Source organism: Calypte anna, chromosome 9 (assembly GCF_003957555.1).
Source record: "Calypte anna isolate BGI_N300 chromosome 9, bCalAnn1_v1.p, whole genome shotgun sequence".
Taxonomy (NCBI): Eukaryota; Metazoa; Chordata; class Aves; order Apodiformes; family Trochilidae; genus Calypte; species Calypte anna.
Window position 1 is genome coordinate 9,930,118 of NC_044255.1, and position 25,510 is coordinate 9,955,627.

General features: G+C 39.6%; 2 protein-coding genes across 7 annotated transcripts in view; both read right to left on the reverse strand.

The window, feature by feature from the left end:
* The window catches only part of WDR33 (WD repeat domain 33), a 65,051-nt gene extending 43,938 nt beyond the window's left edge, over positions 1 to 21,113 (reverse strand). For 2 of the 6 annotated variants that reach the window (XM_030456551.1, XM_030456554.1), the window contains exons 1-7: positions 20,987 to 21,083; positions 19,572 to 19,724; positions 5,271 to 5,495; positions 3,323 to 3,391; positions 2,780 to 2,884; positions 2,050 to 2,145; positions 1,424 to 1,575 (exon numbers count right to left, since the gene is read on the reverse strand). In XM_030456551.1, the coding sequence (XP_030312411.1) occupies positions 1,424 to 1,575; positions 2,050 to 2,145; positions 2,780 to 2,884; positions 3,323 to 3,391; positions 5,271 to 5,495; positions 19,572 to 19,649 (725 nt within the window). In that variant the 5' untranslated portion in view covers positions 19,650 to 19,724; positions 20,987 to 21,083. Of the gene's footprint in view, positions 1 to 1,423; positions 1,576 to 2,049; positions 2,146 to 2,779; positions 2,885 to 3,322; positions 3,392 to 5,270; positions 5,496 to 19,571; positions 19,725 to 20,986 lie in introns of those variants that run through there. The other 4 variants (XM_030456557.1, XM_030456556.1, XM_030456552.1 and 1 more) reach the window with 3 other exon arrangements.
* A 1,066-nt stretch (positions 21,114 to 22,179) lies between these two features.
* On the reverse strand, positions 22,180 to 25,510 carry POLR2D (RNA polymerase II subunit D). The gene is made up of 4 exons (XM_030456110.1): positions 25,392 to 25,510; positions 24,004 to 24,184; positions 23,460 to 23,555; positions 22,180 to 22,762 (listed from the first exon to the last, which is right to left on the reverse strand). Exons 1-4 carry the CDS (start codon positions 25,462 to 25,464, stop codon positions 22,684 to 22,686), a joined length of 429 nt encoding a protein of 142 aa, XP_030311970.1. The 5' UTR covers positions 25,465 to 25,510; the 3' UTR covers positions 22,180 to 22,683.

The window sequence follows — 25,510 nt, forward strand, 5'->3', positions numbered from 1 at the left end:
TTGGCAATACCATAAGAGAGTAACACTGTGTAGAAGCATAGGAGAACAGGTCCTAGGAAAAAACCTCCTCTTCAGCCACACATGCTTTGCAGCAGAGAAGCAAAAATAAGGGAAAGCTGGTCACAGGAAAATGCTAGTTGGATTAACTGCTGAAAAAAATTTTATACAAAACAAGTGTACCACTTATTGTAAAAGTAATTAGAAAAAATCCCTCTTATTACACACCATCAACACCATGAAGAGAGTTCTACAGACACAGAAGCAGCTTCCAGAATGAGCAGCCACTACCCCTTGATGAAAGGCACTATAAAAGCAGGGAGTTCAGCCATGTGATATGGGCCAGAACACAGCCAGCAATTGACAGGCACCCACTTCCTTCCTGGTGCAGTAAAGACCATGAGAGTGCCCTCATGAACACCTAGATCTTTATGATCCAGAAAGGGCTTAAAATAGAAGAGAAACTCAGTGTATGGCCATGACGGTCAGATAGTAACTTAATCCAATGTAAGCACTTCTCATAACCAAACTCTGGCAGAAAATGCTGCACACTATCAAAGAAAAATGGTGACTTTAGTGGAAAGTGATTTTGCAGCAGTGAACCTTTAGCACCAAGGGCCAGCACCTGAACCCGAAGAAACACTGCTTTAGCTTCATTTTGGATCTGCAGCTTCTCTCCAGGCTTACTTTAAAAACATTTCCATGTCTTACTAAGATTATGTGCATGTTTGCTTTTGAAACATCCTTCATTTACAATCTTACTGATAGTATCACTTTAGATTCCATCTTTATATAAATAGACACTTGCACAACTGAGACATCAACACTGAACCAAGAGAATATCCTACAGTCTTCTTTTCAATGGACTGCTTTCAGTTTCAAGCTTGAAGAACCCATTCAGTATTAACATTAGACTTCTGTATGTGGCAGTCTGCGTGGGTATTTAGTATTACTGGAAGTCTTGGCTTCACCAAGCCAAGCAGTTCTTCACTTTATTTAGTGTTTTATTATTATTTCGTGAGAACTATGCAGGTGTTTTATTTCTGAAGGCTTTATATTTTATTCAGTTAGATTATTGAAGACTGAATTCTTTATTTGTAATGAAATTGTTGTCTTACACAGTGCGTATAAAAAGGAATAACTGATACACATCGTCACCATATAAAAATGAAAAGAATACCAGTGCAAAATGCAGACAAATACATCTCTAACATATTGCAGAGGCGGATACTGGGACAATACTAATTCAGAAAGGTGCCAGCAAAACTGTGAGAATGTGGAAACAAAAGAAAATACTGTGTTTATGTGGTGCAGGAAGTTTCCCAGAATCTGATAGAACCCAAGCATTTCTGCACCCAGAATACACTTAGAGAACAGTCTAATCATGGCAAAAGGTACTACAGAAAATGGTATATTGTGTATAAACCTGGCCTCTCTAATCGCCTCCTTATGTGCCTGGAACATCTTGACGTTGTTCATGTTGGACTGCCAGTATTTCACATATCCCCCGTGGTCTGCTGTCAGCATCCACATATCATTGTGTGACCAAGTCATAGCCCTAACAGGGCTGTCGTGAGCCTGTAAATTCAGAAACAAAACTTCTAGCAAGCACGTTCCAATACTATCTGACCCACACAAACACAAAATTAGTCAAGTTCCTACTTAACAACTGCAACAAAAATGAAAACAATTTTAACCTAGTTAGAGACAAGACAGCATTGTGGAAACATAAATACCTTATTTGGTATAAATAATAAGAATGTCTCCATTTTGTTGCCAAAGTCTGTGTTTATTATTACAAACACTCATGGTACATTTTTAAGAACAGTTAAAGAACAGTTAGCATAGCATACGGAGATGGAATAAGAAGCATTAAATGAACTGCCTATAGCCAGTCTGACACAGGGCCAGAGCAGAATGAAAAACAGACCTCTAAGTTTCCCACCACAGCCTTTAGATCACAGACCCACAATGAGCAGGGTGGAGATGTGTACCTAAAACATGCTTCTAGACCTCAAAGAAATACACAGAAATCTTGACAGATTAATTTACCTGCAATATCGTTTCAAAATTGAAAGTCAGTCCATTCCATAAAGTGAATTCTCCACTAGATGCACCAGTGACCAAGCGTCTCCCCTCAGGAGTCCACTGAAAAAGAAAAATTTAACTAAACTCTGCAAATATAACATTCAAATATTTCTTCACAATTCTCCAAATAAATCAAAAGCTTTCCAGGCAATCCACAGAACTGGAATTCACTAGATTACTTTCTAGAGGATGAAATATAGACAAAAATGCAGAATTGTGCCAGAGGGCTTTTGACTTTCCTAATGCCAGGACACAGCCCACTGCAAAAGCAATGAAAAAAATCTAGTCATAGTGAAGGAACAGCTTATGGGCATACCAAAACATTTCTAGCACACAATAGCCATAACTAAACAATACTGCTGACATCACAGAGAAGCTGGTAAAAGATGCTACAGAAGTCAAACAGCATAGACCAAATTGCCTTCTGTGAGTCAAAATACATTCCTTCTCCACCCCCAAGAGGAAAAAAAAAAAGCAGGTAGTGCACTACAAACTCAGAGTAAGAATTATGTACTCTGACCTGTCTAATTTCCTAAAACCCTCCACAGAAAGATTAGATACTGAAGTAGTCCGTATGTTCCAAATGTTTGTTTTACTTGTATAGACTCCAATGGTTACTCAGTTTCTTTCTTCAGTTAAGAGTATCACTTTAATTTAAACAAATACAACTAAATAAATCCAACATTATACTCACCCTGACAACAAACACGGGGCATTTTACTTTATTAGTAGATGTCCGAACAAATTTTGTTGTTACAGCATTCATAGGGTTGTTCAGCATTCCTATAGGAGGGACCAACTATGAGAGAAGAAACAAAAAATTTAGTAATGACATTTATAAACAGGAACTGCAAGAAGAGACCACATTGTGAACAGCCATTTCTGGAAAAGCACATTTTTCATTTGCAGGGATATTATCAGAACTCAGGCAGCAGAAGCATTCAGAAGTCTGCATGAGTTACCATCTCAAAACATCCAGAGCCACCACCTTCAGGAGCAGCTTTGCAAGCTCAGTGCATTATAGAAGTTCTTTTACCCAAAAAGTAAAAGCCTATTAAAGTTCAGGTTCTCCTCACGAACATGGATTCCAGCTGAACAAGATAATGTGAAGATATCGTTCACTTCTTTAAGGCCTCTTGTGGACAAGAAGATAACCTCAGATGACATGCAGAATCCTGACTTTCTGGACAAATTTTATCCATAGAACTTCATCAGGGCATGGAAAGATTTTACTTACATCATTATAATAGCCTGCGTCAGGCTGGATTGCTCGCATATCTCGCTGGTCTCTCTGCCATACTCTATTCTGGAAAGAAGAGAAAAACTCCTGGTTCATACCACCACTATGTTTCAATGGTAAACAGCAGCAAATAAGGAACACATCAACAGTCTGGGAGATTCCAAAGAACTCCAAGAATTTTAGATGAAACTCAGTTAAAAGGCTTTGGTCACAGGAAACCTGTAGAATTTGTGCAGCATGACCAGAAGATGTAAGAATGTTAGACTAAGGCAGTCAATTTATAATAGCATCTTAATGATATGAAAGGAGCAGTTTATAAACTGAAAATAAATAATGGTTCTTTAATAATCTGGTACTAGACCAGATTATTGCAACAAAGATGACTGGTCCTTGGCTGTCCAGGTTAACGTGCTCTGCAAGAAGCACCTTCAACCATTTCAAAAACTTCCATTTCAATTCAAATTCAGGACAAGCATTTACACCACTAGCAGCCATGTTGATGAACTCAAATGAAATCCCACACAGGGACATGAGCTGGAAAGGAAACTTCTGCAGCTGAAGCATAAAGGTTAACAATGAATTCAAATGGATAAAACTTAGAAGAGCAAGTGAGAACAATGCCTTCAGTTAAATTTTGTGAGCTGTGAAACACAATCTTTTCAAAAATATTTTACATTAATAAAGAAAAATTATTTCAGCTTTCTGTTATAGGCTATATGAATTTGAATCTCTGTAGATATCAGAAACAGAAGCTGAAATTCTAGGTAAAACACTTCCAGCATACACTGTTGTAAGTTTGCTGAAATTTCTTAAGCCAAAAGCAAAATGGCTTAAGCAATATATAAACTATTTGTCTCAATTTTATTGAGCTGTATCAAATTAACTCAGTAGTGCTGAAATCAGGACTAAAATATAATTCTTGTATATCCTAATTTTGTCTAAGTGTCAAAAACCTACAAATCTGGGTTTGGCACTTTTTGTTTTGTTTTAATAAGCAGAAGTTTAAGGGTGCTTATTTCTGCCACAGTAAAAAAGGTCCTGAACTGCTAATTATTTTTTTAGAAGTAGTCTACATCTGACAAATTTTTTTTGGACATTGCTAAAATGTAAGGATATTTTTTTAAATGTTTGGTGCTTAAACAGATCTTAGAAGATAATTTAAATCTATTATTAAGAATATGTTCTGACTGCTAACATCTACACACTATAGTCATGCACTGGCCATGGCAGATCCAATGTCTTTGCAATATCGCTGTTGAGACTGAAACAATTCCTGTATTTCCAGATTATGTTCTATTGCTTCTGAGCTAGCAGCCAGTATTGTACAGTACTTGTACATTAAGTATATCCTAATCATAAAATTGCATTTCTTAAGAAATTAATGCACTCCATCACAAATGCTAAATAAGCATTTTTACAGAAACACAAAACCTTCCTTAAATTTGGTCTCTACTGTACAGAAAGGGATTTTCAGAGACCACAGTGCAAGCTGTAGCAGTATTTAGGAAAATCATGAGGAAACATTTTTATGATGCCCTCATTTCGGGGGGGGAGGGTAATGGCTTCCTTGTCACTTCAGGGAATTTTTATTTGGCAACCAGACTATTAACAATTGCATTATTTATAATGAGTTTTTATGTTCACTGCGAAGTCAGAACATCACACAAGACACTCAGTTGCACTCTAGGCTGGAATTCCAAGACAAACTGGCAAAAATGGTGTTTAGACAAAGTACAAAATCAGCAGGGTATACACACAGTGCTATTATCAAGGATTAAATCCCTTGGTATTCACATCACACACAAATTTACAAGCATTTGTCACGCCGTTTGAGTGCACAGCAGTAGATCTCCCAGTATTCCAGACTGCTCTACGGCCACTGGAAAAACACAATCACAAGTTTCAGGACAGCAAAATGGTTTTCAAAACCAGAAAATTAACTAACCTCCAAGTATTTAATTACAGAGGGGTTGTAGTCAATGGTCTTCCGGTTCACAGCTTTTCTCATCCGCTTGCCATCAAAAGTAAGCTGCTGCATTGCTTGCTGCTGTGCAAAATCAGGTCTCTTGTAGAACAGCTGCCGAGGCGCCTGGTGCTGGAACCTCGGCATGTGGAAAAATCGGGGGGGTGAGCCAATTTCTGTGGCCATGGCTATCTTGTTTCTGAAAGACTGCAAAAGGGGAAACACTAAGTTGCAACACAATAATGACAGCAATCCTGTAAGAGTATTTCCGCTAACTTAGGTTTACAAGGATGAATAGCAACTTCCTAAAGCACTACTTATTAGGAAGTAGTATTTGCAGGTTCCTTGCAAAAATTATTATTAACACTGGCACTGACAGTAAAGTGGTTAAGTACTTCTGCTTGCCATCAAGAGGAATTTTGTACTGGAGCAGATCACTATAAAGCTTGCTTTGCCATCCCTAAACTAGAAAGGTGAGGGAAATCAATGTGCTCAGTAAAAATCAAGTGAAGGCAAGAAAAAGGAAATCTTCAAACAGAAGAGGATACTTCAGATTCAACATACAACAAGAAACACCACATAATTTAACTATTAACAAGGAAGAAAAGTTTTAAAGGGCTGCCTCAAAACCTTACTCTGGGACCCGAAAATAATTCCCTTTACATAACTGATAGTAAACACCCCATGGATCATATACTACCTGCAGGTATACTTTTGATTCTATTACTGCAATATAATTTGATTATGCATTTATCTTTCTTTTTCATAAACATAACCAAAGATAACATCTCCCAGCAAGATCCACTGAGAATGTTAAGAAAATCTGAGGGACAAGGAGAAAAATTCAACATTCAGATTTTTTCTGACAGAGGGAAATTACTTTAAAACCTCATTTTTCAGTCTGTGAAATCCTTAAATAATGAGATCCATCAGAGCAACCTCTCCACAACTAAAAGCTGCACTACACACTACAAATAAAGTATGCAATAACTTGAGACTGAGCAGTGACACAGACTGAACCAGTGAAAGCTCAAACTTAAATTTTCAACTTGTACTCCTTTCCCATCTTGAACTTGTAGGTTGGCCAAAATTTTAAACTGAACTAAGCTGGTACTGCCATCAGTACCCAACAGGGGTTGGAACTAGGTTATCTTAAAGGTCCCTTCTAACCCTGAAAATTCTATGATTCTATAAAAGTGTTTATAAAAATCAAAGTAAATTTTAAAAAAAGGAATGAGAACAAATCTGGTAGATTTTTTTAAAAGAAGTTGAAATAATATGCTTGTAAATTCATGAATGTACTTTCCTACTTCCTATCTGTACCTGTATCATCAAGAGTTGGAAAGTTACTTCAACTGCCCATCTTAAAATTGTCCTGCTTTTTTTGATTCCAGTGATAGAAAAACGTTTCAATTTTTTAATCACCAAAATAAAGTCAAGCTAGAAATGCTACACATAAGATTAAAAGGTTGTTAATGGTTTGATCCTTATTAAGAGGCTCTGTAACTACAAGGAGCAGACTGCCCTTCAAATTTCAGACAGTTCATTGGCAAGGGGCAGAATTACTCTTCCCAGGCTTTGCAAACCTAGGAGTCAGACTCCTTTCTACTGTGCGCTGAAGAGCATCAGCTCAAATTAGAGCATTAGCTCAAATTAGAGCATTTGCAACTATTCCCATTTAAGACAAATATGTCTGAACAGAAATAACCTTTCCTTATGAGGGAGGGACCTTTAAGACCTTTGGCAGGAGTAGAACCTTTTATTAAACCAGCTTGTGTAACTGGAAAGAGACCAGTTGTCAAACAGCCTAACCTTTACCTCCTGCCTGAATTTGCCTGAAGACTGCCCCATACCAGGTGGTCTCCAAACACTGCCACCTCCACATGACCACTGGTACACCACAGTTCCTACAATGGTAAGCTCCACTGAAACAAGGAAAAGGTATGGAAATGTTCCCATGCAGGAAGCATATCAAGTACCCTAACACTCTCAGATTCTCTAAGCACTCATCAGAAGGTAGCTAATTTGTACAGAAAAGTTCCAGGTGTTAAATCGCAAAGGTAAAATTGAAAGTGTAATACTATTTTTCCATCAAAAAAGAGAAAGCAGCTTCTTAAAGTGTTACAAAAGCAAGCAGGCATTAAAGATGCATGTCTTTTTAGTGTAGTTTTAAAGCTTGTGTGTTACTCAAGGGAAAAAAAAAGCAAATTTCCAGTACTAATCTTTCTCAAGTTTAAAGATATGAACTCCTGTACCAACAAGTGATGTACACCAGAGGCAAAAAGATGTTTTCAGAAACACATCTGTAGTCCATTAGAGATGCTTATTATTGATAAAGAAAGCATTATCTACAATATGGATCAATTTAGATATCAGATACCCAAAAGCATTGCAAACTGTCTTAGATTTGCACAACATTCACTTAACGTGCAATCAACATCAGCAAAAACTGTTTAAAAGGCATCTAAAGACTAACACATTAATTACACCTCTCCACACCTATAGACCCTTTGAAGTTCATGATTATGACAAGACATTATGCAACATCCCAACTGTGACATGACAAGCGAGATGACACAGGATTAGGAAAGGATTTTATAGTCTCTTTATATTCCAAGCTGTTTCTACAGCTTATGAAATCATGGCCTCAGTCACAATTAGCCTCTGACCTACAGTTACCAGCTCTGCAAAAAACAATTTTGTCTACTCAGCTCAAATATCATGCTTTTATCCACCCAAAATCCTTGTGCCCACATCACATTTGCAGACATGTACATATGAACAGATTTATTAGAAAGTGTCTGCAAATGCATATAGATGCACATGTGTATAATATTAAACAGTTTCCTAGCAAACTGCATTTATTTCCAAAAACCTCTACTCCAGTCCGCAGTTAACAAATATACCCATTTAACATTTAAGCTACCAGCATCCTACTTTGTCTTCTGTTGGGACAAACCAATGCCTCAAAACTATCTCCTTCAGATCTTCTGTATCAGCTAGAAAGCACCTGAATTCAGTGCATCCACAGCTGAAGCTCCTGTTTTATCAAGAGCATGAGTAGAAACATGCAAACAAGTATTAGAGGACAATATGTAATCCAGAATAGTAACAACCGATTTGAGCAAAGTACCAAACTTTGTTTTTATTTTAGAAATAGTTTAGACCCAAGTGTCCATTTTTTCCCCTAACACACAGAATCAAAAGCAACAGCATGATATTTCCAACACCAAAGATAGGTCAGCTCTTGTTTATTATTTCTACATAGTAATGTTACCAATAAATTATTATTCTCTTCTAGTTCATTACACGTTTATGACAATTTGCACCATGAATTGAATTTCTGTATGCCATTATTGTTTGCAGGAAAAATACATTCCAGAGAGCTGACTGCCAGCTCTCCCCCCCTCCTGTACCTATAAATACCCTTGAAAGATGACTAGATTTTACACATTTTGGGGCTAAATGTATTTGAGGCTATAGAAAGATTATATATTGAATTCACTGAGCAAAGATATAGCCATCGAGAAACACTGGGCCCATTTTTCAGCTAAGGTGACAAATGTAAACCTGGAAAATACAGTCAAATTGGGGAACACACACCTGACAAACTGAAAGCAGGAAGAGATGGACATAAAAAAACCCCAAACACAAGTTAGAAGAGACACAGTAAGAGAGTGGGAGTAACTTCAGAATTAAAAACATTAACTGAGATGCAAGGTCAGACAAGAAAGAGCTGAATTAGAAACCTGACAAATAGAAGCATGTTAAAAAGAGAGGAATTTAAAAATAAAGGATTTAAAAAGAATGTAGTCAAGAAAAAACTGGGCAGAAGAAAATGCACAACAGAACTCACAGAGCTTGTGATAGGATCCAAGGTGCCCATCACTGTCCCTGAACTGTCAAACACCTGCAACAGCACCCTTGATCCAAACCCCAGAGTGCCATGGGGTTGGCAGCTTTTGCTATCAAGGAAGCTGAGAGACAAGGCTATAGAACAGTTAAAAATTCGGAAAAAAAAAATGATGACAACCTTATAACCAGGCAGCCTGGTGTCAGATGAGAGACATTTGAAACAGAAGTCACAGATAGCATTATCCCACCACTAGTTCATGTACTCAAATAAGAACCATTGAATGTTCTAGGTTGGAAGAGACCTCCCCAACATCATCCAGTCCAACCTGTGACCAACACCATAAGCTTACTACTAAACCACATCCTTAAGGACCAGGTCCAAGTGCCTTTTAAGTAACTCCTGGAACAGTGATTCCACCACTGTCCTGGGCCATTCCAATGCCTAAGGATACAAAGGTAACAATCATTTTACTCCGTAACATCACTACTTTATAATCTTATTTGTATAGCTGTTTCTTTTACATCAAAACTAACATGACAATGAGTCTGAATATTGACTAATTTGGACTGTGCTGCTCAGAATCACGCAAGTCAAATCAATTTGCACACAACTTCACTACAACAGAACAAAACAAATTAGCTAACCAAAAATACCAGACCATCCTTTTTGCACTGGTTTAATCAGACAAAGTTTGAAGAAAAGAGTCACCTCTGAAAAAACAGGCCTCTGCATTTTTAATTCTTATGCTAAGAAATCTGTAAGCACACTTGAATTAAAAAACACGATCTGGGGGAAAAGAAAAATCAGACCAAACACAACTATTTAAAAAAGAAGTTATTCCTTTTTACAGTGCATCCGAAAACATTCTTTTTTCCTGTGAAAGAAGGTGCATCTCTGCTCTAGATATGAGCAGTGGGTCCTTCCATGGCTTTACCTTCCCAATCCATTTACCACTAATTTCAGCAAAGCTCTTCCTTGGTATCACCAGCCAGCCTTTTTCCTTAACGTGGGAAAAGCACCTCTTTCTAGTGCATAAGAATTATGTTTCTTTGAGATATATTCCAAGCATAAACATTTAATTGTTGTCATCTTCAGCAATATTTTCAGGTTTCAGAAAAGGAAAATAACAAAAAACATAGGGAAAAGTTACATAGAAAAAGTGTTCTTCACTTTTATAAACCACATAATTTTAAGTAAATGGTCTTACTAATATTTTAAGCTGTCTAAATTAGCCATTTCCAAAATAGCTCCTCACTTAAACAGGAAATGAAACACAGCAAATTATTAGTTTTAAATCAGTGTTTCTACACCTCTCTCACTTCATTCACTGAAGTAGATTTGTATAATCTACAAGTATTAGAAACACATTACTGAAAATGCTGCAAAAGCAGCAGTAGCAGCAGAAAGCTTCCACCCCATTCTTGATGATACACTTGAAATCTGCTGAAACTAATTTGCATGTCTGCCAATGAATTAAACTCTCACAGCAGAGGTGATTTTGCTTCTGCTCTATGCAGATACCATTTTTCTGAATATTGATCATAAGTTTCCTTCACAGTACATTAAATTTTATTTTGAAACCATAGAAAAATTATGGCATAGGAAATATTATACTGATTTACAAATAATTTCAAGTGCTTTTTTTTTCTTAGCAATCCTTTTTTAGATCATATATTTAGCCCATGAAGACTGCTATTGATCTGATTTGCAGTTCTATAACTAGATGGTATATTTCCCTCTACTTACGAAACATCCTGTATTGAACAAGAACGTTAAACTAGCTAAAAAATACATTCTCAAGTTCAAAGCCAACCTGTGACCCGTGTTGACACTGAACAGTGCTAACAGAACATCACTCTATACAAAGAGCAGCCTTGCCAGTGATTAGGAGAGTCTGTATGGGCAACAAGGTGCAACAATGAAGAGCAAAGTTGCCAACTTGGCCCAGTTGTGAGGAAGTGATACACTTTTGTCAAAGGCCAGGAAAAAAACCTTTTGACAGTAGAAAAAAATGCATAACGTTTTCTCCCAGTATTTAAAAATCTTATTCACACTTTTGAATTACATAAGGAACAGCAATAGCATGTAGTTTTCTGCATTTTTACATGCAGACCTCAAAACTTCTCTAGAAAATACACACACAAGATTATAGTAAGCTTAAACCTATGAAAATTAAAACCTTCTTTACATTCTGAGAACAGACTCCTTTATTATTCACAAGTGCTAGAGGCCCGTAACACAACAAATCACAAAACTCAAGCCAGCCAAAAATACTGACCTATATTATACAAGACTGCTACAAAGCAACATTGCTGGTCCCTGCAGCAAGCAGACTTCCCTGGGGCTCTACTCCCCAAATATAGGAGCGTCTGCTCTTCACGTTCTACTTGTCAACAAAACTTTCCTGGAAATGGGTATCAAACTCTTAACACGAAAAGTGAGGGGGAAGGATTTGGCAGCTTTCCCCATTACAGTCGCTCTACTCTGAGTAAAACAAAAAAAAACCAAACCAGCAAAACCACAGAAACAGATACTTTAATTAATCATTGGCTAAGTTAAAATAAACTGCTCTGCCTGGAAGATTCAATAATGGAGGCCCTTCAAATATGTTTCAAAGACAGTTCTGAATTTACTACACTATCATGATGAAGGACACCTTTGGATTTTTAACATAACCCAAACACATACACACAGATGATACTCTGAGAGGACAAACATGTAACATTTCTAACATATCTCTCAAGAAAGCACTCATCTTTCACTGAACAGGAAGCCAGACCTGGCAAAAATGTGATTATATTGGTGCAGTTCAAAGGTCTTATTCTCTGCAAAAGAAGAGCAGCAGTGCTGATGTTTGAAAAACGCCCCAACACCTTTAAGTGTCTCATGCAAAAACATCATGGCCAAGATCCTCTGAAACAGTAGAGAAAGTACAGACAAAATTTGGTATTAAAAAATCTCAAAATTCAAGATGAAATGGGCTATCAGGGAAAAGACTTGAAACTGCCAGTCTGGAAGTCTCAGGCTACAGAGCCTAGGGGACAGTCAACAGCTGAGTCTGCTTAGCTGCACCTGGAATGCATTTTTAACACTTTCCCCAAGTTTTGCATTTCCAGTTCTAAACAAATACCTAGCAGTCAAACAAATCTCAAACACTCCTCATTTTATTTACAGCCTAAATCCTTAATTTATTATAAAATAGACATACTTACAGAAGACAGGTGCTTAAGTATGTCATAAACAACCCAAAATACTGCAGTTCACAGGACTCAGGAGACAGGCCTTACTTTACCACTTCAGCCACAGCAGAGAACTTTGCCTTCACAAGCAAACCAACCTCCATCACATCCTCTTCCGAGTCTCACAAAAGCAACCTGTGCAGCAAGTTTCTCAAAGTGTATTTCAAAACAAACACAGAAGCAACCAAGAGCAGTAAGAGGATGTATGGCAGACTGCACCTAAACCTCAGTTACAAGATGCACAGGATTTGGTCTGCTGCCATGATTTCTATATTAGTAATTTCATAGCTTTACTTTAAGTTAGATGACTTGCAATATTTTAATAATTTCAACCAAACTGTCTTTTGCTACTGTGGGTCACTACAATAGCAGTGATTCATCTTCATTGGTTGAAATATATCTAACTTGTTTTCCATGTTAAAGTGATTACTGATACTGCCTTACCTTGGAGCTACCATTTTGTCAGGAAACAAAACTTTAGGACCAACTTTTAAATCACATATCATAACATGACAAATAATGAAAAATAGCAAAAGAAAGGCAGTTTAAAATCAAAGAACATTCCTTATCCTTGCTAATGTTAAATATCAAGGTATTCTTCAGCTGGTTATTACATCAGGATCTGCTGAACTGACATTAATCTGAGGGGGGGGGGAGGAAATCACAGCTGAATCTGGTAGGAATACTCCTCCTAGCTTCAGCCAATATGCAGATCACCTTATCTGTAGTGAGAATATATTGTAGGTTCATAATCAACTTGATATTAAACGAAGTTTAAGAATTAAGAATGCTTTTTTTTTTCCCCCCCCCATAGTGTTACCTGGGTAAGTCTTCTGACACAGCCATGCTATTTGTCATACCAGCTTCTGGGACAAATAAGGGTAAAAGAATAGCCTCTTAAGTTTCTCTACTAAGAAACCAACTCCCTGAGGGAGGAGCGGGAGGAAGGGAAATAGTGTGATCATGTGAAAAACTGCCTTTATATGGTGAGAAGAGTAAGAAGCTTAAAAAAACCCACACAACTAAAGCCAATGTTTTTCAGTAGTTATTAAACGTATTTCAAAGATTCTTTTTCTACTTTTCTCTCCAAAACATTTGAGATTTCTACTTCTCTCCCAGCAGGATACTTCAAGACAGAAGAACTTTTTATTTAATTGCATATTTTAATGGTAAAGGCCACTCTCCACCCAAGTCTACACTCTGGCTAACTTGTTACCCAGAAGTGAAGGCTTTGACAGTTCAAGGTTATGACAGTTCAAGGTTATTTACACACTTCATGTATTCAGAGGATGATACTAAACACACTTACAGACACACTGCAAAATAAATGTCCTGTAACACACCATCCCACACTATTTTCCTACCAACAACTGAAGGTTTGGTTTTGTTTTTTTTCCTCAGGGGTTTTATTACTCTTTTCATTAAGTGTTGTAGCAAATGCACAAAGATTTAACCAAGACAGATCTGTTTGTTCTCTAAACAAAAACTTAATTTTCAAGCAGTTACATTAGAAGATATGTTTACAGCAAAATACCTGCAGTTACTATGCCCAGATACAGCTAACAGAGACACCCTTAAGCAAGAGTAGTGGCACTAGAGAGAACAATTCAAACTTTATCAAATCACACAATGCTGCTAGACAAGCCTTATGGGCCCTGCTAGAGAAATCCAAACCATACTTCCCTTCACAATACTTCCCATTATTGTCTTACAGGTGAATCAAAGAACTTCAAACAAAAAAACCCCACCACGACCCCACCAACCAACACTCCCTCTATCATGGAAACAGTGGAAGAAAACACTTCTAAATTACTTTGATCACGTCAAGTTCTGACTGTAGATTATTTATGTGGATAGATAGAATTTGAAAGGGAAGCTTCTCAGTATTTCCTCCAGTTAAAATATACAAGTCTAGTGTATAGGTACACCATTCTTTTTGACAGAGTTTCGTGTAGAAGATCAATGCTTATTACCCGCTTGCTACTGGCTAGGTTAGAAACTGTTTAATTAAATGAGAAACAAACTTGAAAAAAAACAAACAAAAAAACCCAAACAACCTGGGCTAACTATTGCAATTTTAAGCTCTCAGTGTTTAAAAGTCCACACAGTATCACTCAAGCAGTTCTAAACATGTCAGAAACATGCCTATTTTAAAACATAGTCAGTAAAGGGGTTCTTCCACAGAAAAGAATTTTCAATACCAGGAATACCTCCCAGATGTATGGTTGACGTATATACCACTTGCCCACAACAGAAAATTAATTAGGATGATACTTGCTTTTAACTGAAATCAATAGCCAGCTCTTCCAGAAGTAGTTCTCTGGTCTTGCTTTGTGAACTACAAGCCATGCAAGTGCCTGTTCTGAAGACAGCCTACACACACTGCACAACGTTTAAACTTCTCTAATAAATAGCTTTCTCATTTTCCATTTGAAACTGTTCAATAAGAAAATGTGTTCATTTTCTCTATCAATACAACTTTCAGTAAAGGAAACTGAAAGTCCCATACATTAATCCTGCACAAAGGCTTTCAGAGAGCAAGGGTTCAGTGTTAAATTTTCCCCAATTACAGAAAGAGTCAAGCCCCCCTGGGAGTAAAAACTCAGAAGTGATTCTCACCAGAGCTTCAGTTTTAAAAACTAAGCTCTCCAAGGATCTAAAATCCCCTGGCATTTCTTTTCTGCTTCGTACTGCCTGCATTGAGAATACCAGCAAGTTTTTCTGGCAAAAGCAGCACTTCAGTTTACAGCTCTAGATCAGTATTTTCATCTCTCTGTACAGAGAGCTCGGCAGTTGTGGTTTTTTACATTAGTGAAGAGTCCACAGAAGATATTATTAGAAATAGTTTATTTATTAGGTTTAATTTTGATGAGGAGACCAAAATATTTGCATCCACCACTAGAAAAAGATTGCAAAGCATTGGTTTGATGACTGACTCAATTACCAATTTAACTCCAAACGGCATAATTTAGTAGTAGTGCAAACATTGCAGAATAACATTCTATACTGACATGCAATCTGCAGTCCTACTTGCAAATAATTTCTCTTGTGATATAATCACAATTCTACTGGTCTCTGCAAAGAAGTGGGATGGTCTGCTTTCAAATATGTGCCAAAAGGAAGAAAGGTGTTTATGAAGTGAACCGTTGATCACAGGAAGGAGGACAATGGTAGGAAGCAGGACTGCTCATCACACTCTCAAAATCTGACTGCAGCAATAGCTACTGACTGAACTGCAGCACTGTGGGATGAACCTAGGGGATTGCTGAGGTCCAGTTCCATAAGGACCAAAACCCAACCTGAAGCTGCTGGCATGAAAAAAGCAGTCCTGCCTTGGCCCCAGCTGTGTGCTTCTGTCCCACATGAGCACCCCTCTAAGCCAACACAAAGACTTGATGACCACACTGGCCATCCAACTAAGAAACCATGTTTCCTAAGCCTAGTCAAAACCCAACACAGATTCTCAGTCCACTTACTATGGAGTTCCAAGAATGTCTCTACTGACACAAGAGACTGGACAAAAAAGCAGGGAAAGTTACCACTCTGGGATGCAGTATCAGTTCAAATAAATGCCAACATGCACCCAACAGGGTAGAACTGTACCACTGCACTGTCTTCAGGCTGCAAGTCAAACACTTGCATCAGCTGTGGCACCATTTATCCCACTCAAAGTTCCTGCCAGACTCAGATTTCCAGGTGAATGCTCATACACATGATAAAATACCAGTAAGTGTGTTGCCACAGCTTCATGATGAACATGAAAACTACACCAAACCTGTACAATACTTCAGGCTCCTTGTTAGCTAGACTCTGGCCTCCCTTTAGGGCAGTAAAAACAAGAACATATTAACATATTCTTTTCTATCATATTTCTTTTGGATTTGGGAAAATTATTCAAGGAACCCACAAATATTTAAACCCAGGAAGCATGGATTATTTCAAGCATCTATGTACTCCCCTCAAAGTGTAGAAAACACTAACACACAGAACTGATTAGTGTCAGCACACCTATACTTTTAATTCCAAAAGTGCTTTTGGCCTATCCTGTCACCCTGTTCAGTTCAGGGCTACTTGCTTTTGGGTAAAGTTACAGACAAAAATTCCAAACTTCATGAGCAACTGCCTAAATTAAAGCTTGGTACTAAACAGGCATAACCTTAGACATTTAGTTAATACAGCAAATATATGAGCTCTTTATAAAACATATCCCTAAAAACTGTGGCATATTGCCTCTCAACATACAGTGCAGTCACTCTGTGCAGCATTAGTTAATGTCAGGGCAGAGTCCCCATCACCTGCACCTCACCTCTTCCAGAACCAGTGCTTCTGACACGGGCAAAACAGAAAACTGAGCGAGACTAAACACAGACATCCTACTTATGCTCACAGAAAGGATCTCCCCCTGCAGCTGCCTATATCACAGTGTAAACTCTGGTACCATTAGAATACAGGCAACAGAATACTGGTTTTGATTAGTTAAAAGCACTAAATATTCTCAGTTACATCAAATTTTTAATTCGACTGATAACATTTTCCAGGCTTCAAAAGTTGATAGAATTTATTTTTTTAAAATACCTGAAATACTTTTAAACACCTGTTATCCGGTAGCAATGAGCTCATGACAAGCATGTTGTTCTTCCTTGTGTCAAAAGTAACTCACTAAATAAAAGGAAACAGAAAATGAAGCATGTTCATATATAACAAATGAATGGGAGGAAAAATCCTATTTAAATGAAAATTTAAATTGAAGAGAAACTTGTAACTCCTTTTCTGGTAAAAAAAGATGCATGAGGATTACTTCCTCTAGTATGTAAGAGAGGAAGATATGTTTTCATTTCTATCTAAAAAATTGTGAAGAATTACTTATTCTTTATATTGTGTGTATATACATATATATGTAAGAACAATTCCATGTCTATGTCTGAAGCAACACTAGTACACAACATAAAAATTTTATCAGGGTTAGTGAACAGCAAAGTTCAATACTATAGAGCAAGGCTTTCCACGGCTGAGAGTAACTGATAAAAGCAAGAAACCCTGTTTCAAACAGAACCCCCACTTCTTGACAAGATTTCATTGCAATGTACTCAGTACAGTTCATTATTATTTTACCTGGTGTATTTTTCAGTCCTTAATTCATGGATTTTTAGCATTAAATATTATCCCATATCATGGAAATCAACCCTTACTCTTCCTGTTCAACAAGATATCTTGATGAACAGGGTTTCAGCTTTTCTTTTCCCCCTCCTCCTTGAGTGAAAACCAGATATCTGGCTTCCCAGACAAACTACACCAGTTCATCTTGCTACAGAGATGTTATAATCTAGTGCAGAGGTAAAACAGGAACAAGGCTATTTGGCTTAATTTCAAAATAGAATAAATTAATTTGGTCTCGGTTGTCCCTCCACATTCAGAGAAGGCCTTACAAATCAGAACTGTGATCAGTCTAAGCAAGTAAGAAGTGTACTGAAAAAGTACAATGGCTTAAGGGTCTCGAGTCAGTAGTAGATTTGAACACTCTTGATACGTGCTTAAGCAATTAGAAGTATTACAGTTTTCAATTTTGTTTCTGGGTTAGATTTGTGTTGTGTTTTGGGATGTTCTGGTTTTTTTATTTCATTCCTTAACTCAACCTCCCTTTAGACAAGAGAAAGCAGCTTGAAATAACACTTATAAACTAAGCAAACAATGGAGGGCTGGAATACTTTGCCATCTTTCTAATTACGACCTCCACACAAACGCAGGCTTCTACTACAGGGTTACACATTCAGGCCTTACCTCCTCCTCATCATAAACTTTAAGCTACAATACCACAAACTGAAGAACAATTTTATACCAGTGTTTCAACACCTTGAGTATATACATAGTGTGGCAGTGTTATCAAGAGCAATATTGCACAACAGAAGAGACCAGCTTGCTTTCTGCTGGTAAATATATACTTCATATCACATTTCAAGTTTCACAACAGAATGACTGGTACACTCAGCCTGAATGTGGAGAGCTGCTCAACCAGAAATTACATTCTATTCATGCTGAGTAGGTTTCTTAAATAATAGTAATAAAGAATGGATTGCTGGCAAGTTTAGCACCATTTTAAAAATATGGTACAATGGATGCTCTGAAATGAAGCCAAACAACTAACAACAAAATACACGCAGCAAAGAACTGTTTAGCAATCAAAACGTCTACTTCTCTGCTCTTACGTTCAGAGCTTCTCTGTCAGAAAACTAAGCTTAGTTTAAGGTCTTAATCTATTGACATATCTTCACTGTGTTCTCCCCCCACCACTATGCTCTAAAAATGCTCAGTGTTAATGAGGTCTATCTATCAATTACATTTCTTCATTAACTATACCAACCAAACCTGCATATCTTTATTTTCACTCTACATAAACTTTCCAATAACAAAATGATACAGTATCAGGAATGAAATTACAGCAAATAAAGAAATGTTGTCCAGTTCACAAACAGGGACAGTTTTCTGTTTGCTTTTCTAACTTTCCTGCAGAAATATATGAGCAGTTTTCTACATTATAAGCTAGAGTAATATCTCAGCAAAGTTAAAATTATTTTCATTTCCAGCATCAGTAAACCAACTGCAGAAACTCCCCAGATATCAACCATGTGGCCAGCAAATATAAAACATTAAATATTTTGTATGGAACCATCTTAGCAAAAAGTTAAGCCACACTTCTTTCTTACCCCTACTCAACCAAAAGTCTTTTCCAGAATATTTTTTTTTCGAGTCAAAAAACTAAGCTATCTGCTAGGGATGAGAACAAACCAGCAGCTTTCTCATCCTCTCCTCAGCTCAAGGCCTCTTTTTTTGCTGCAGCAGAAGACAGATCTTGAGAGCAATTCAGGATCCCATTAGGTAACTGCTTCCTGTGCTAACCTCTGAATACAAAACTGATAACAAATTTTCAACCCTAACAGTCCAAACAGGCTAATGTTGACAACTGCAAGGATTTAATGGAGGAGCAACACTTCAGGTAACAGGGAAAGAATTTATTTTTAGTGGCTGACATTTAAGTTAAAAGGTTTTAGCAGCTTCAGGAGTATTAAATTAAACACGCAGTAGCTACTAGCACTAACAACCCCTGCAGCTCAGAAAGACTTGGGCTGTTTGTTATATGGTAGTGCCATCTACTCCAAACAGACCAAAGCAAGAAGGCCACGTACTGCTTACCTTCCAAACTACAGCACTTGCACAGGGAAGAAAAATTCTAACAGCAAAGCAATTGAAGACCAGCCAGATTTTTGTCATGACGTTGAAAGTGTTAAAGTGAGAAGCCTTTAAACAACATTTTCAGATCTTCCCATCAGAAATACTCCAGCACAACTGAATAAGATGTTAAGAGACAGATTTTAAAATATGTTTTATGATTACATATTCTCATATTAAAGATGATGGCAGAACACTGCAGCAAACTGCTAAGATGTAAGAGTCAATTTAACTGATGGGAGAATTCAGGAGAGGGAAACTCCAAAATATTTTAACATAGTATTGTTTCAACATTATAAACTCTCTCTCAACTACGTATGGAGTGCTGCCTTTCTTAAAGGAAGGCTAGAACAACTGGAGTTAGGAAAAGTATAAAAGAATAAACATCTGTTGCAAGAAGCAGGATGAGGCAACTAATGTCTACACAGGAAAAGTTATTCCCAGATACTACTCACAAAATAGGACTAAGGATATAATAAGGTACAAAACCAGTAGAGTGCAAAATTACTTATCTATGATAACTTTTCTAATACAAACCTAGGTGCCCAAATGAGTACCAATATTTCAAAATGCTATTTTAAACCATACAGCTATCTACTCATAACAAAGCAGAAACCAGTCAGCAAGAGAAAAATAACATCCATCTTCATTGGAAGCACAGAGTTTAATTCTCTCCTGCAGAAAAAAGCTAATTATTTTTTTTCCCGAATTTAAAAGGTCACCTAAGTTTGCCACCCAAGTCCATAAGCATAGACCAGAGGGTCCCTATCAGTGGAATGTGCCACTTTATCATTATTAAATCCATCCACCCTCCCAGAATAGGCAAGTGCCAGCTACACATGGCTCTCTCGACCCGTAGCGGCCGGGGCTTCCCAAGCTCTACCTCCAAGCAGCCACTACCCAATTTCCGCTCAAACCCAAGGTGGAGAGAAGACCAGCAATATATTTATTATTTATTTATTTAAGTAGAAAAAGAAAGAACTAAGAACCTCCAGCGAGCCAACACCAGACGCCTATGCAGCAGGCAGGAACGAGGACCAACCCGCGAACTCCCAGCCCCAGTTTCGGCCGCCACTTCAGCCCTCCAGCGCACCCCACCCCGGGCCCGCCGTCGCCGAGCTGGGCCCTGCGCGCAGCTGAGCCCAGGAGCAAGGCCTGGGCCCCGCGGGCGCTCTCGAGGGCACCCCCGTCCCGGACAGCCCTCTGGCTCCACACGGCTGCGCTCAGCTGCTGCCGCCGTCGGGACGTGAGGAGCTCGGTCTCTTCCCGGCCCCGGCCACACCGCTTCTGGGCCGCGGCCTAAAAATGGCGGAGGCGGCCGCGTTTCTCAGGCTGCTAATACCCGTCCCGCCGGCGGGCCGCCACCGACTTGCACTCACCGTCCGGCCGGTCTCTCGCACCCCAACTCCGTAGCCCCTCTCTCCTCGCCGCTCGCCCCGTCCCGCCGGGCCCGGAAGCCACCGCCTCACGCGCCGCCACCGCCCGCCATCTTCCTTCCCCCGCCAGCGGCCGGGCGACGCACGCGCCCAACGTCAGCCAGCACGCGGGGCGGGGCGAGAGGCGGGGCCTGCGCGCTGGGGAAGCGGGTGAGCTGCCCGCCGGCAGTGCGCATGCGCGCGGGGCAGGGCACACCCGCCCGGTTCGCTCAGAGCCTTTCCCGCCCGGCTCCGGGTCTCGGAGCACAAGCAGCAGGTCCGAATGGCGTCAGTGCTCGGAACCGCCTGCTCGTGCCGCTCCTCTGAGATCACCTTCAGAGCGCTGTGTCTGCCACACTCCTCCGCACGAGTCTTGCGTCGTCTTACAAAGGTACCGACAAGTAGCAGTGCCTCCAGGCTGCAGTGGGAGCAGCCACTGGAAAGCACCTACCCTACCAAAAGAGGCCACCTTGCATTTATCTTTGTTTTTTACTTATAATTCTCCTGATCCGGTTAAAGTTACTGTGGTTAACTAGAAAGGTATCTCAGGTTCAGTGGTCTGTGGGAGATGTAAGGTTCTGTGAGAGACGCAGTGTGAGGTGCTTCAGCGGAGGGAGCCCGACCCCTTGTCACAAATCATACTGTATGAGAGCTGCAATAACCCCGGGTCTCTCCCACCTCTGCAGCACCAGTGAAACTCCACTGCTCACCATGATAAGCAGTGCCTTGGCTGGACACACCCATCTAACCGCTTTGTTCCAGCTATCCTCTCCTGCAAAATTTTCCTTTTTCCAGGCGTGGTGGTGAAATTATTGATATATTATTGAGATTAATCAATTGAGATTGATTCTTGAGATTAAGAGGGCTGTCTAAGAAACTTAAACTCATTAAAAGTTAACATTCTGTGGTTGTTGCCAACTCCACATCTGTGAGCAAAGATAATCCTGGGCGTGCCTCTCCTGCAGGCTTCACCAAGAGCTGCCCCTCAGAGTCACCTCACAGTATTTACTGCTGGATTACTTCTAAGAACAGTGGTGGTTAGCAAGTTAATGAAGGAGGATGGCCACCTGGCTTTAAAAGCAAAGATTGTTTTTCCTCACCATTTTCTTTTCTGAAACAGTATACAGATTGTGTGTCTTTTTATAAAACAGATGGTCTTAATTAGAAATATTTTTTAATTTACACTAAGCAATAGAAAAGTATTGAAGCTGCAAAAATCCACTGTCCTGATCAAAGAATTAAAAAAAAAAAACACAAACCCCCCCCAAAAATAAACAAACAAATAAACCCCACAGAAATGGATGTCACCCACCACTAAACTTTCAGGAACAAGTTTCTTTTAGTTAAAAAACAAAACAAAAAAACACCTGAAACACATTGAAAATTCTGGAATGTGGGAGAGGGACTGTACGAAAAACAAATGCTTGGGACACTGGTAAAAATTTTTCAGGTTCTTTTCCTCTCACAATCCAGGCATCCTTACCAACATATGTGTGGAACAAACCAACAGGACTACCTGATCTCCAGCCTGACTGCACCTGTGAATGACAAGCACTGGAACACCCTGCATCCACAAGTCCCCTTGCTTAGGTCCAGAGGGCTGAGGAAACAATCCAAGTTCCCAGGTTCTGCTGTTCAGGTAAAGGGGTTGAGGGTTAACCTTAATACTGGAAGCTGCGTTTAGTTTGAATGTCGTCAAGAATCTGCTGCAATTCCTCATCTTCAAATCGTCCCTCCAGGCTGCAAGGTAATAACAGTGAGGGCACATCTGAGGTTTTAGAAATCATCTTTCACACACACACCCCCTTGGATTCACTTCAGACAGCTGTAATTCTCTCCTGTCAGTCTCCACACCATCACTATCCACCTGTGTGTACCCAACAGGAATCCCCTGCAACACTACTGCACAAATCATCCCTGTGCAGTACCTCCTCCCCAAATGACAAAACCAGCCTTCCCAGAACTTTCTGCTGAATTATTTCAAAACATGCTAGCAAAAAGGCAGGTACAGGTTTAAACAGACCTCTATATGAAGTCCACATAACCTCATGCTCATAAGCCAGTCTGGTCTTGCCACAAAATCTTAGCATATACGGAAGAAACTAATTCTGAAGCGTGTTTCATTCCCTCTTCTATCTCAGCCCATGAGGTAACAAATCAAGCTACAAAAACAGAATACAAAACACCCAAACATAGCTGGGTGGCCTAAGAATCCATATTTAAGCTGTTACACTTGATTTAGTAAATGCTGTCAAAAGTGCACTAGGGACACTTGCAAAGACTGCCCCACTGTCAGATCAATAGGTCGATGAAGGATGGTCAAGATCAAGTTTTTCCATCAGCTGAGCTGATCATCCATGAGCTGATCATCTGCCCACAGCTGGCTTCAGGCCACAGGGAAACATAAAGCATCTTTTTCCAATGTGTAAATGCTCACCTAGGAATCAAAGCTTTTGCCTCCTCAGCTGTCTCTGGGCACAGGTTGGCCAAACACGCCAATTCAAATTTATGGAGCTTTTTCTGGAGCAGCAAACTGTAAGGGAAGACAACTTGGTGAAATTACAAGTGAGATATAAATATAAAAAGGCATAAACCAAATAGGTATCTTTTTTCACTCTGCTTTGGGCACTTAAATCAATGGATTTTTTCAGGAGAAAAATCTCATTATGTAACTGCATAGAGAAAGCCACATCTGTTAACTCCACTTCTCCAGAACTACTCCATGAAGCCTAGAAAATCCTCCCATTTAATGCTACCAGCTGTCACCTAAATACTGAAAACAAAGCTGTTCAGAAGGCTTGACCAAGCCAAAGCACAACCCTCCATGAGTAATGACCAAATGTCTTGCCTCTTCAGAAAGACAAGATTTAGAATTACAGTACACATCAGAAAACACCATTGAACTGTACTCTCATACAGCAGCACCAATATTACACACCACATTCTCCAGCACAGTCTTATACTCCAAGATGTTCACTCACCTACGGACACTAGCAATAGTTTCACGGTTTTTGAAGCGGCTGAAGCGTGCTGTGTAGTTCAGGGTTTTCATGAAGACTTCTGAAAGCTCCTGCTCATCTTCTGCACTCTCGTTCTGCTGCTTACGATGCTCAAGAAGCATATGTACTTCTGAATTCAGAAGAGTTTCCGCAGTTTCAAATTCTACAGGTGAACACCAGGATTCAGGGAAAAAACAAACAAACAAACAAATTTGTATGTAAATTTGCCTTTGGGTAATCAGAAAAGGAACAACAACAGCAATTGTGCAAACCCTTTCACCAATGATTGGGCAGCATTTCCTACCAAAAATGCTGATAAAAATTACACCATTTTGAGTGCAAGTCAATGTGTTTGTCTTTTTGACCTAACACTTTATGTTTGCATCCCTAACCTTACTTGTCACATTTTTGTACTGTTTTCTTCACCCATTTTTAGCAGTTGATGGATGTCTTTTTTTTAGGAAAAAAATATTTAGAACTGTAATTTTCAAAAATTCTGTAATGACTCCTGTGGTCTTTGAAAGCCTCAAGGTTCTTAAATGCAGCTGAACATTTTTTAAAACCTTCATTTATTTGAAAGGTTAATCAGCCCACTGAAACTTCATTATCAGAAAAAAAAGTTTTAACCAATTTTAAGATCCTTCCCCTAAGCTTTTAGCCAGCTCTTTCTTTTTGTTCATCATTATCAATATATTTATCCCAGTAACAAGGTCTTCCTACACCAGCAGCATGCACTGCTCAGACCAGCAGAGTCAGGGATGGGGCCTGGGGTGCCCGTCAGATACAGAACAGTGGCAGAAGGGACTGGCAGCTTTTCTGTCGTGTGGAGTGGCAAAGTAATTCGGGCAGGCTATAGATTTCAGTGGAAAAATATCCTAAAACAGTCTTTCAGGACTCTTGATTTATTACTCAAAAATGCAGCATGGTGCCATTTCTTTTGTGTTCCTCCTCTTTAAGGGCAGCTCTGAGGCATAAATACAGCTCTGGAACTTATACCGAATAGTTTTCTGGAAAAGATGCGCAGGCTGCCATTGCCCAGCGTTACAGCTCAGGCTCCGGACGGCTGCTTTCCCAAAACGCGGCACTTTGCTAACGTCAAGAAAAAGTAATGGTTATACCAAAACCCAAGATTTTTTGCTATAACTTGGTATGCGCGGTGCCTTTTTTATTCCTGTTCACCCGCCGCAGCGGTCACGTAAGTGAGAGCAGCCACATTTTATCCACCCTGGGTCCCTGAACAGATCTCAGCCATCAACTGCTGCCCGGCACCCGGGGCTCTGCGTGCCGTACCGGTGGCTGCGAGGCCCGGTCCCTCGGCTGGTCCCGCAGCCCAAATCCCCGCCCCGTCGGGCCCTCCCCGAGCCCCGCACCTTTGGGGAAGACGAGCTGCGAGGCGTCCTCCTCCACGTCCGCCGCCCGCGGGTCGCCGCCGCCCGCCGCCATCTCCTCACCGGCACCGGAACCGCCGCCACCGCCCGGAAGCGCGGCC

What these genes read in the sequence shown, in the direction of transcription:
- POLR2D (XM_030456110.1), bottom strand. Translation starts at nt 25,464, where the DNA reads ATGGCGGCGGGCGGCGGCGACCCGCGGGCGGCGGACGTGGAGGAGGAC. An exon ending in ACTATTGCTAGTGTCCGTAG is followed by an intron (nt 23,556 to 24,003) that starts GTGAGTGAACAT and finishes CTTCCCTTACAG; the next exon opens with TTTGCTGCTCCAGAAAAAGC. An exon ending in GCAAAAGCTTTGATTCCTAG is followed by an intron (nt 22,763 to 23,459) that starts GTGAGCATTTAC and finishes ATTACCTTGCAG; the next exon opens with CCTGGAGGGACGATTTGAAG.